This window comes from Pelodiscus sinensis, chromosome 1 (assembly GCF_049634645.1).
Source record: "Pelodiscus sinensis isolate JC-2024 chromosome 1, ASM4963464v1, whole genome shotgun sequence".
Lineage (NCBI taxonomy): Eukaryota > Metazoa > Chordata > Testudines > Trionychidae > Pelodiscus > Pelodiscus sinensis.
The window spans coordinates 234,259,939-234,272,665 of record NC_134711.1 but is presented as its reverse complement, the minus strand read 5'-3'; the positions used below and the strand labels follow the sequence as shown (position 1 = coordinate 234,272,665).

At 44.4% G+C, this 12,727-nt stretch overlaps 2 protein-coding genes across 5 annotated transcripts in view; one reads left to right on the top strand and one right to left on the bottom strand.

The window, feature by feature from the left end:
• LOC102452866 (pinopsin-like) overlaps positions 1-12,727 on the bottom strand; it is a 159,834-nt gene that overhangs the window by 30,564 nt on the left and 116,543 nt on the right. The window lies entirely within an intron of this gene.
• The window catches only part of ST6GAL2 (ST6 beta-galactoside alpha-2,6-sialyltransferase 2), a 318,315-nt gene that overhangs the window by 282,527 nt on the left and 23,061 nt on the right, over positions 1-12,727 (top strand). For all 4 annotated transcript variants that reach the window (XM_006114562.4, XM_075917819.1, XM_075917803.1 and 1 more), the window contains one exon: positions 7,520-8,522. In XM_006114562.4, coding sequence (XP_006114624.1) covers positions 7,577-8,522 — 946 coding nt within the window. In that variant the 5' untranslated portion in view covers positions 7,520-7,576. The remainder of the gene's footprint in view (positions 1-7,519; positions 8,523-12,727) is intronic.

Genomic DNA, 12,727 nt, shown 5'->3' with positions numbered 1-12,727 from the left:
ACAAACAGCTGATCAGCTGTTTGTCGGCTCAGCGCGATAGTCTGGACGCTCCCCTGCCGACATCAAAGGGAGCTGTCGACAACCCAGGTATGCCTCATCCCAGACGTACCCTAAGAGTAATTCAGCGACTACAATTCTTTGTAGAGCAAAGAAAAGAAGCCTTTTATTTTAACCTCGCTGAAAGCAGAAATAAAATGAGCTGTTGCATACTGTACAACATTTTTTTGAAACATTTTAAACATTTTTTTTCTTGTGAGTAGTCACTGGCTTGCACGATTTGGTGAGAGAGCAAATTGTTCATCCTGTCAAGCTTAAAACAAACAAACTCAAAACACTTCCTTTCCTTTGTTAAATTATGTGTTTCAGCAGAAACACATACCAAAAGTTATCCCTAAAAAAAATGCTGCTTGAGTATTTTCCTTCTATTTAATTGGCCATTCATCTCCCTCTCTCTCTATTTCAAGCTGCGGTCCTATAGGAAAGTCGTGCAGTCATGCTTGGTTAAACTTGACGTCAGAATACAGGAGCATGCTGCTCTGAACTGCGGTTTTCAGGAGAAAAGAAATCCATTCACTTCTCTAAATTGAAAGGAGTGGGCAGAGGGAATCGGTTCCACAGATAATCAGAGAGCATTGAAAATGGGTATGGTGTTCTATCTGCGCTCTAGATGATTGGTCACACCATACCAATGCGCTTGTATTTTAGAATTTCCTCTCTCATCAACAGTTACTACCGTATGACTAATACACTCTTGTGGACACTTGTAATGATACAAATGCGCATTCTATTTCAAATACAGACCATCAAGTCCATCTCAGTGCTCATAGGAAGGAGGAAAGCTGATTTCATATTAGAAATAAAAGGGGCATACACTGCCTATGAGGCCCAATTATTTCTCCCTTCCTGTGGGGACCAGAGCAGCACCTCTTGGGACTGGCCAACCCTTTGGGAGTGGCAGGGAGACACATAGCTGAGGTCCTGCAATTTACTCATACAAATGTCGGAATTCCAAGAGCCTAAGGCATCAGTGGTTTCCCTTTCTCCAATGATGTGAGCTGAAGGGAAGCAGAGTTGGGCATTCTGGGGTGAAGCCAACCCTACTCCCCCAGTGCAACCAGTGGCAGCATGTTAGCGTGTAATTGAATAGTTGTGTAACTGCATCAAATTTTAGCAGTTACACAGCTATTTGATAGTCCCTGGCCCTACTCCCAGGGAGCCCCCCGCCAGCCTGCTCTGCTGCTTCACTGGGAGAAGCATCAGCGTAGAGTAGCAGGTGGAGCTGGTCTGAGAGGGGAGACGGTTTAAAAACCTGTTCCCTGCACAGACTGGCTCCATCCTGCTGCCCCATACTGCTGCCTCTGATACAGAGGCATCAGTGTTGGGCGGCAGCAGCCCCTATCCTGGTGGGGGGTCCAAGCTCGGCAGTGCTGGAGTTGGAGGAAACCAACTTTTGAGTCCAGCTCACTGTCCCCTCACCCACCACACTGCTGCCTCTCTATCAGAGGCAGGAGCGGAGGGTTTGGGGGGTTAGTCAACTTCCCATGAGCACTGTCTCTCATTTGCTCTCCCCCCCCCTCCCCCCCTTTGCTGCCTCTGGTACAGAGATAACAAGGGGGAGCGATGTATGTAGTCGACAGGGTTAACCAATAAGCCCAGGCTTATCAGTTAATCGTGTAGATGTTTACACGTTGATATCCTTAGCACCAATAGGACATGACGAAGCCCAGCAGAGACCCATCATGTCCCTCTCCCATCCCCAGTTGGCACAGTTCCAGGTTGTTGGCTGGTTCTTTTCTTAATTGAAGCTGTTGACACTATCTATCTGACTGGCTGCCTTTGTGCTGACAGTCATAGAATCATAGGACTAGAAGGGACCTCAAGAGGTCATCGAGTCCAGCCCCCCGCCCTCAAGGCAGGATCAAGCTCCACCTACACCATCCCTGACAGATGTCTATCTAACCTGTTCTTAAATATCTCCAGAGAGGGAGATTCCACCACCTCCCTTGGCAATTTATTCCAATATTTGACCACCCTGACAGTTAGGAATTTTTTCCTAATGTCCAATCTAAACCTCCCTTGCTGCACTTTAAGCCCATTACTCCTTGTCCTGTCCTGTCAGAAACCAAGAGGAACAAATTTTCGCCTTCCTCCTTGTGACACCCTTTTAGATATTTGAAAACCGCTATCATGTCCCCCCTTAATCTTCTTTTTTCCAAACTAAACAAGCCCAGTTCATGAAGCCTGGCTTCATAGGTCATGTTCTCTAGACCTTTAATCATTCTTGTCGCTCTTCTCTGTAGTCTCTCAGTCACAGTCTCTCTGTATCCAGCTTCTCTTCCCCCCCATTCTCTGTGCTATTCTCTAACCCACCCTTCCTTCTGTCCTCTTTCTTGGACCCTCACCATCCCCTCTCCTCCCCTTTTTCCAGCACCTTTCATCTGTGTTTCCTCCTTTCAGCCATTCCCTCTCACTTTACCTTGACCACCCCACCCCCCCCACAATAAAATAATATCATGGAATAAATAGAAGAAAAGCTAACAAAGCACGTGCTCATCAACACTATTGCTTTACTTGTATGTTTGCCCCTTATCCTCATCCTTGCTTTAGTTTGTTCTTTAGGTGTATGACCTTTGGGACGGGGCCTTGTGAGCAGCTGTAGGTACTTTTCATATGTACAGCTCCTGGCTTAATGGGACCCTGATGCTAATCAGAGCTGTTGGGCACTATTACACTATAAAATATAAATAATAGAAATTTCTATTTCAATTCATGATGGACTAGAGGAAATTGAAGGAAAAAAGGTACTATTTTAGGACCTGAGGTCAGTGGGAGTAGGTTATTCATGTGTAAAGTCTATGCACATGAGTGAGAGTTGCAGGTTTGGGCCCTTACAGGAACTCTACTGACAAGCTGGGAAATGGGTTTCTTTCAGGACTATGTAACACAAAAGTGTGGTAATGGTGAAGTTGATTTTGTAGATTTCTAGAGATACCTGCCACTTTCAGCAGCTCTATACTGATGTCAACAGGTACCAATAGCCTCTGTTGCTTAGACAAATAACATACTATGATCTAACAGCATTAGTAGATACTAGTATGTACTATACTAGGTTTTCCAGAAAACTTGTTTGAAATGAGGATCACCTGTATAATAGCTCAGCTGATTTCTGGCCTTGCTCTGTATTCTTTGTACTGCTTTGGCGTCATAAAGGGGATGGAAAGCTGGTTTAAACAGCTAGCTGGGGATTCTTCTTGTCATGGGTGCTATAAAGCTGCCATCGCAGGCTCTGTGTCATTTGTTCCTGGCCTGACCAGTGTAGAAGGTGTATTGGGGCTGTGGCCAGAACTACTTATGCTATGGCCACCTCCTCTTTCAGAGCAACCTGTAGTAGAGATTCACTACTGGTTGGTGAAACTTAAAGCACTGTCAAACCTACCCTGTTCCACCATATTGCACCAGGAGATGATCGGCTTTCTGCTGCCTTTGCCGGGGTGGTATGTATGTGTATGTAAAGGTTGCACACCATCACCTTTGTTGTTTTACCTTTGGGAGAGCCTAAAACTGTGGCATATGGGATAGAGCCCAAACTGGGATAGGGCTGTGGATAGTTTGTAAAAGATGGAGAGATTGTTCATCTCTGAGTCCACAGTTACAAAAGGAAACCAGATGAAATCATGCTTCCTTGATATTTTACTATTCGTGAGAGTCAGATGTGGCTGTTGTGGAGAGTATTAAGAGTGAGGGTGGTTGTGATAGATGGGCTGCTTGACATTTTAACCGGCAGATGGGGTTTCTCTGAGACACTGTTCCATCGCTTCCTGGATCTTGTGAAGACCATTTCATATCGCGGGGGGGATCCACAGGTTGGATGCAGAGGGGGAGTAACACACGTAATTTCCTCCTGACGGCCCAGACAACATTAGCTTGAGGTATTCTCTGAGCTATGGGGTCCATTTGCTGAAGCTCCAGGAACAGTGGTGGCACTAGAGCCAAGATGCCACCAACATTTCTACCAAGTAACTGAAGGGAAGGTGCTAAAGGGTGAGCCAGTATCAGAAGCATAGAGTGACTCTGGTCTCCAATGAAACACTGAGGTTTGTGCAGCCCAAGCCTCCCAAGCCTGCAGAATAAATTAAGAAAAAGTCCTCAACAGAAATTTGGTGTTTTTTTGTTGTTTTGTTTTTACAGTCCCAGCTGCCACAATCCGTGAATAGCTTGAAAACATTGTATATGATCCAGCATCAGAAGGCAAATAAGAATCCCAAATTTATTTTTAAAAGTTTGTTATTTTTAAGTCAATCTAATTCATGATTATTGAAATTTTGGGATTGGTAATACTGAATCTCTTTTCCTCCCCTACGTGGTCCCTGGGAAGTGCTAGTCTGGTCCAAAGCACAAAGTAATTTTATAGATATGTTAGCACTGCATTAGTTAGATGACCCTCCAAAAACAAAAAGGAGCTGCTGTACATTGCCACAAGAAATACTGAATACATTTGACTTCACTGGCAAATAATGATCAATGATACTAACAAGAGAGCTGTCCAAGTGTGATTCATTAATTAGAAGGCCTAATTATAGCATAGGAACTTATCTATTGGCTATAAACAAACCAATATGTATATTTGGCAGATCCATCCTAAGAGGTCTGTCAGTTTTGCTGTCTACTGTATAAGCCTGTGCAGCAACAATGATTAATGCTAAAAATAATTTGGCACTTCCCTGACAAAAGGGTGTGTGTGTGTGTATGCATATGTGTTTCTCTCCAGCTTTCTTGCCTCATGCCAGAGGTTTCTTAATGCCAATGAATCAGGACGTGCTTCTGTAGTCAGCTATCTACTCAGTCCATGTAAGCTTTCCATGAAATAAACTGTAGTCGGATTTTGAGCACCATGGGAATGTCTGCCTGCAACTAACATTCAGTATTCCAAATAACCCCCAAGTGACCTACTCTTTATAAAACTGCAGTAAAGAAAAACCCTATTTAACATAACAGTAAGAAACTTAGAACATCAACTTGAATCTTGCTGACCTCTTAGCTGCTGGGGTCTACGTGAATTAATTTAACAATAGGCAGCCTTGAAAGGGAGGAATGCTACAAAGGGATGTCCTTCACCCATCCCTTCTCCCTTAATAAGTAGTCAGGAGGCCTGGTTTAGAAAAAATGAAAGTGCCCCTTGTGCTGAAACAATTGCAGTTATAGCACAGAGGCAGCACACCAGTAATTTGAATCTTTGTAGAACAAAGTTACACCTCCCACAGATCAATGCTTTCACTGGAAAAATTGTGCCTGATTTTATTTTGATTGAGAATTAGGATTATTTTCTGGAAGTATTCTGGTTTTCTTTTTGCAGTTCACATACTGTTAATAAAATACTAAGTAAATTCCCCCAGACCTGAGAGAGTTTCAACTCTCACACATGCACACTGGCTAAAGACACACACTTTCCAGATGGCAGGTGGATCTTACCCATCAACATAGAACACTGAGAGCCAGGTCTGGTGGCTGTAAACAAACTTTATGGGACCATGGGAAACTTGGCCACACCCATAATAAGCAAACATCTGCCTAAATAAAATCATGCCGGGCCACAGATGTTGCTGGACCAGAGAGTACCAAACTAGCAAGGTGTCATTAGTCTCATTATTGTGTGTGCACGAAGGGGTAAGTGAATCTATCATGGCGTAACTAGATCTTATTGGAGTAAGGAGAAAACATGGAGACTGGTCTAGACTTGCTTTTGTAGTCTGAGATTTGCATGATGAACTAACTGCCCAGACAGAAATACTAGAAATCCATGGGGTTCCTTAGATTAATTTGTGTAATATGAGCTTGGTGTTTTTTAGTAGTGAAAGAAAAATATTGTTCATTTTTAGTTCTGCTTTCCATGCAGCACTTTTTTTCTGTACAGTTAACACATTCATTTTCAAGAAATAAAAATAAAACAAGATGTCCTTGGGGCCCATTTATGTACTTCAGAGCTTCTCACAGAGACTCTTCTTTCTCGCTCTCTCTCTCTCTCTCTCTCTCTCTCTCTTCCTCCCCCCCGCGTCCCCATGCATGGCTGTTCCACCCTGTGGAAAGTGTGCATGGGGCAGTGAGGGAGTACTAGACAAATAGGCCCTGCATTACTGCCCTACCTTCCCAAGACCTCACAAAACCTGGATCTGTGAGGTGGGAGTGCAGAGTGGGAATGTTAATTATCGTTTAAAATGTTAACCTGTTAAATGCTAAGTTTAACTGGCTAACGTTGGAGTAGCCCTCCCCCCTCAGGCTGAAGCAGCTTCTCACCCAGATCGGGTAGGACACTGCTGTAGTTAGTTAACCAGTTACCCATGAGCATCACAAAGTAAGGGTGACGGTTAATGGTTAACCCTTTATATTCCTAGACTAGATAGCTCCATCCTTCTTGAGAGGGCCAGATCAGACTGGACTTGCAGATACACTCTGTAGCTGTATTACCTGGGTCATGTGGATACCTTTTTAAATGGGATAATGGTGGTCTGGAGTCCTTTTTGGCAGGGGGGAGGAGGGAAGAGTGAGATGCTCCATGCAGCATACTTCTGTTTCTATAGGAATAGTGGGTCTCATTCGCCTCTCTTTTGTGCAGGCTTTACTCCAGTCTAACGCCATTGACTTCAAATGAGTCATTTCTGATTTATACTAGTATGAAAGAAGAACTGGGCTCAAAGTCTGCGTTAAGACTCCTCTGTATTTGAAATGCTGAGGTTACACAGTTATCCACAGCACAGCCTGAGGCTATAACATGCAACTGAATAGTTGGTAGAACAACTTGTACATCCATTGGCATAAGTTAATCATATAAAAAGGGAAGTAAGTTAATTAAGCCCCTGACACAGTTGGGGATGACATTGTTTAACCAGTTAACTGGTAAGCCTCACCTTTAATGCATGAGGCTTACCAGTTAAAGTTAACCGGTGGGGGCTGGAGCAGCTCCCCACCTGTCGCGGGCAAGGAACTATTTGAGCCCTCCCGGGGTCCACCACAAACAGGCTGCTTTAGCCCAGCCAGTGCAACCCTTACCTGTGGCTGGGGAAGCACTCCAGCCCAGCGGCAGGTGGGGACTTGATCAGTCCCCCAGATTGCTCCATTCTCATTGTTTAACTAGTTAGCCAGCTAAACGGGATTTTACATCCCTATTCCCAATCTGCCCACGAGCCTCCTCTCTCTAACCCATATGCACAGCAAGGTTCTGTACCATGCAGAGGCCGTGTGCACTCCAAGTGGCTCCTTGACCTTTTTTACAGAAGAACCACAGTGGCTCGACTGCACTGGGACCATCCATAGCCTCAGAGGAGGGTGCTGGACTTCCTCCATAGTGCACTATATCAAGTGTCACCTGTATGGTGTTCCTGAGCTCCTATGTTTGTTTCTTCCCCTGAGATTCCCATGCTGTTGTGAATGTATTGAGCCTGCTTGTCCCAGAACTTGTTGATATGCTTCTGTGTGTTCTCTGGTTTCAGAACAGTTCTTGATTAATATGTGATATTCTTTTCAGGTTTCATTCCCCTTCACCAATACTTCAAAGCACAGAGGAGTTGGTACAGGCATTGCCATGAAACCTAACTTGAAGCAATGGAAACAACTAATGCTGTTTGGGCTGTTTGCATGGGGTCTCCTTTTCTTGGCGATCTTCATCTATTTTACAGATAGCAACAGTGCTGAACCAGTTCCGAGTTCCTTCTCTTACATTGAGACAAAGAGGCTCCTGCCCATCCAGGGAAAGCATAGAGTTATTATGGGAGCAATACATGATCCATCATTCTCTGAAACCATAGATAGGGACGAGGCGCTTCTTAATGAAGATCTCTTAGGTTCATTTAAATCGGGGACTGGGAGCGTTAAAAAGTGGATTGATCTCGAGGATGGCTTTGAAAACGAAGAAGAGTTTTTTCCTTCCCAGATGGGGACAAAATCAAAAGGTGCTTTCTATCAAGGGGATGACAACTATTTATTTGCTGGGGGGCCCTCTCAGCAGCACAGCAACTTTCAAGAATTAGTGAAATTCATCTCTGTCAATGAGGCTGATCAAAAGAGAAACGTTTTACAGGCAAAATGGACCCACGAGAAAAGGACAAGGAAAAGAAACCCAGCCCACAGGAGAAGCCCAATGTTTGATGAGCCTGATGACTGGGACGGGTTATATTCCACAATGTCAAAATCCTTCCTGTACAGGCTTTGGAAAGGGGATGTCTCTTCCAAGATGTTGAATCCTCGCCTGCAGAAAGCCATGAAAGACTACCTGAACACCAATAAGCACGGGGTGCGGTTCAAAGGGAAACGGAACTCCAGGTTGACAGGAGAGCAGCTAATCTGTGAGCTCAAGGGCAGGGTGAATGTGAAAACAATAGATGGCAAGGAGGCTCCCTTTTCTGCGCTTGGATGGGAAAAGCACGTTCCTCAAATTCCACTGGGCAAACTGTATCCGCATGGCTTCGGGAGCTGTGCCGTGGTTATGTCTGCTGGTGCAATACTGAACTCTTCTCTAGGGGATGAAATAGGTGGGTGAAAATGCTTCTCACTCATAAGTTTGTGTGTGTTTCTGTCAAAAGGTTCATCCTTTTTTCAGGCACAGGCCTGATGATCCTCCTTCTCTCTCTCCCCTCAGCTTTATATCTGTATAACTCCATAGATTTCAGTGGAGTGACACTAGTATAGCTGAGAAAAAATCAGGCCCATGATAGTTATTCATTTTAAGAGGGTGACATTTTATTTATTTTATTGTAGCTTGGGGCACAAAGAATGCACCGAGTTTAATAGAACAGTGACAGTTTTACATGCTGGTGTGATGCATGTTTATTTCCTTTAACAGAATAGATTTATTCACAGGCTTTCATTTTTAAAAGCAGTATTTGTGTCTGTACATTTGTGTAGTGTAAGGGAAAGCTTTTGTTTTTATTTATTTATTGTCTTAGGATTTCTCTCCTGATGTGACAGTCATGGTATGTTTAAAAAGGTCAAGAAAAAGGAATAAATGTAGGCATCACATTTCCTCCACTTGCTTCTGGAACACCAAGAATAATCTACATCCCAACTTTCCATAGAAAACTTTGGGTGTGTGCTTGTTCCCATCATCCAGCATTTCACATTCTTATGCCTGCTTCATTTTACTGACACAGACGGGTGTCTCTTAAATCTCTGTGATCTATTAGAACCGCTGTCATTATCAAACTACTCTAATGGGCATCCAGCACAGCACAAATGACCTGCCAGCCTTCACCTGAAATCAAAACTGAGTAACCCCCAATTTCATGTGAAATCCCACTGATTTAGAAACCTCTGAGGTGAAATAGCTCAACCATTCCTTCCTCCCACTGTGTGCTCTCACTGAAATGAAGCAAAATCCTTTAGTGCCAGTCTCAGTCCCCGGGCAGGTATTTATAGTAGGGTATTGGATGGTCACTCTGATAGGGTAGGTGCCTTCAGTGCCCACTTGACTCCATGGCACTAAGTGGTCCCTCCATAACTATTCTGGTCATGGCAGCCTCATGCCACTCATTCAGTATTCTTGTGGAGCCTTCAATTTAATTGGGAATCTTCATCTGATGTGTGCCTCCTAATGGAAGAGTCCTAGTAAAAGTTACAGGTTTGAATGGCCACCGTTAATAAGGCTTTCATCAAATATTTCAAACCCTTCCCTCAGAAAAGCCATGGGCAAGGAACAGGGGAACGAAAATTAAGGTTTCTCTTGGAGCCCCCTCCAGAACTTAGGAGAGAGAGTGCTTGATTGCAGAATCAGTACATCTGCAAGGCCCCTGCTCTGCAGCATTGGCCTTAATGCCCACTCCAGCTATTTGGATGGGCTCTGCTGGAGTCAAGGTGTGGGATATGGCATGCTGCGCATAGTGTGTGTGCTGGAACTGTGATGCTGGCTCTGCTTATTGGCTCTTCTGGCTCCATGCTGCTCCTCCCCTCCCACCCACTCCCAACCAGCACAGATTTTGAATACCAATTTGGGGCCAACTAGAAAGGGAGATGGGTTGATTGAAGCATGCAGGGTGTAGCTCCACGTGCACGTTCCTTCTCAGAGTTTATGATACTGTTGCATATGGGGGTTATATCTAGACCTCTTTCCAGAAGAAAAAAAATGGATAAAAGAGGATTGCAGACACATTTTATTAGTAGCCCTTTAGCTCCCTCTTCTGTGTTCTTAGTAGAAATGCTGTCTCAGACTTCAATTTGATCATCACTTTTGGACTCTCATAACATTTTGAAAGATGATAGGTGTTTCAAGTGTGAATGCTTTCTTTGTAGATCATGTTATTTAATGGCAAACGCAAAAGCATCACATTCTGTTGTGAAGTCGAGGGGCGGTTTTAATTTCTCCACAGTAACCAGTCACTTTTTAGCTGTATCCTGGTACCTCAATGTACTTCACTAATGGATGTTTTAACATGTCTTGCTAAAAGGTGTTAAGTACACAGTGAACTGCATGACTCCACTTGGTTAGGGTGCCAGATAGTTTCACCAAAAATACCAAACACCCCTCCCCAACCCCCCCTCCCCCAAACCCTACCGGGGGAAAAAAATTCTGTTGGAAATTTAAAAACAAAAACAACAAAAAAAAGCGTGGCCCTTTTAAGAAATGCTTTTGAGGCTTTTTGGCCCTAACACACTGCCAGCGGCCATCTGCCATCTTGTCTCCCTGCTCCGGGTTGGACAGTTCCCCTGTGGAACTCAGTAAGCATCTGAAATTTTTGCCTCCTGGCCAGGAAAAAATCAGAAAATACTAGACATTTTAGGTGTCTGGTATTTTCTGAATTTCTTTTTACTGGACAGGAGGCAAAAATACCAGACTCTCTGGGTGAATAACGGACTGTCTGGGTGACTACCGGACACCTGGCAACCCTACCCATTGTCACAAGATTTGTTCAGAACTTTCAAAATCAGACACCTATAGTTAGGGACCTAAAATCCATATTAAGGCACCTAACTATAAGGTGTTTAATTTTCAGAAGTGCTGAGCCTGCAGCTCCCATTGATGTCAAGCTATGCAGCATTTCTGGGCACTTACTGTAGGTGGAAGGGGCCAAAAACTTTAGAGCCAGCTTACGTGAGGCCACTGAATGGTGTACAGAAGTGTACAAGTAGCCTCCGCCCCCTGCTTGGTACCAGAAGGAGCTGAGGTGCTTGAATCCAAACGTGAAAGTAAGCAGGTGCACCCTGATGCGTAGCTCCCACAAGAGCTGGCTAAGCTGCGTCAAAAGCCGGCAGGGAGCTGTTACAAAAGCTGGCAGAGACCAGGGTTGTAATAGGATAGCATCTGTAAGAAATTTAAGTACCTTTCACCCCTGCTTGAATCTCACACAAGTAGTTCCATTAACCTCAGAGTTGGGATGTCGTAATCCTCGGGTCACACTGCATTGCTTAGCTCTCCACTATTTTTCCAGGCAGAAGCCCTTGATTGAATAGGGGAGTTCGTTTGGGCGGAACCAGCATAGTGTGCAAGTGAACACTGGGCTCCATTTTGAATAACTTTGATGTAGCTATGCCCAGGGCGATGGGTACCTTTTAAATATACATTTTAAAAATAAATTAGTAATTGTTATAGTAACTCCTCAATTAAAACCAGGGGTGTGAAAGAGGTAACGTTCATAGTTAGCTGATGAACCTGGGCTCATTGGTTAACATGCATGGTTACATGCATGCCACCCTACCTCCCAAGCGTGCACTGCTGCCTCTGGTACAGCACGGGACTCGGGGGAGGCAGGAGCCAATGCTTGTTGGCGTGCCATCTGCCCCACTCCCCCGCAGTTACCCATTTACTTCAATAAGCACATTTTAACATCCCTAGTTAAAACTCTACATGAGATGATGTGGGTAGCTCGCTTTTGACCTACATCGTTCCCTTCTCTCCATAGGCAGAAGGGACAAAACCTGTGGAGATTGCTGGGCTAGGTGCGAAAGCAAGAGGATACTGTCTGTGGTGTGGGCGTCATTCTCACTGACTTCTTTGGACCCTTTCTCACAGTTACTCTGCACCCTCTCTCAACCTCTTCTGAGATCTGCTTATGCAGAGGGAATGCATTTGAGCATTTCTCATCCGGTAGAGAATGCTCACATGGACAATGCTGATGGAAACTTCAACCCAGCTTCAATAGGACTTAAGCATGAGCTTAAAGATAAGAATGTGGTTGACCACTTTCCTGAATTGGGGCCCAAGTCAGTTGTCTCTTATGCAAAGCTCCTCTTTCTAATTGCATGACTCCAGGTTGTGGGAAAGCGCTAGCAGTGTAGCTCTGTTGGTGCCCTTCTGCCAGGAAGCGAGAGAGGGCCCCAAAATTACTGTAGAGGAAAAAAAGCCTTTGTGTCGATAGCTCTGCCCTCCCACAAATTCCACAAGAGCTGCACTGACCTTGGGGACGAGGTTGGATTTGCAGCTTTGGGGGACAGAAACACCTGTTATAGAGCTTTGTATCTAAGCCGTGTGTGCGGGCCATTGTGTACCTGCATATTGCCCTAGTTTAATGCATCCTGGCATGAAGTATTTATTTTAATATGTTGCAGTAGAAATAAGATGTGAAATTGTGTAGAAGAAGAACCTTACCGTTTTATCCAGTTAGGGTAAATATGTAGGAATTACAAGGTGGGTGAGGTGTGATATGGCTACAGCTACACTGTATATGCATTGCAAGTTGAGTTAGTATTGGATTGTTTTGAATTTTCCCAGTGGATTTGAACAATTGTAGTAACATATGGCAGGTAA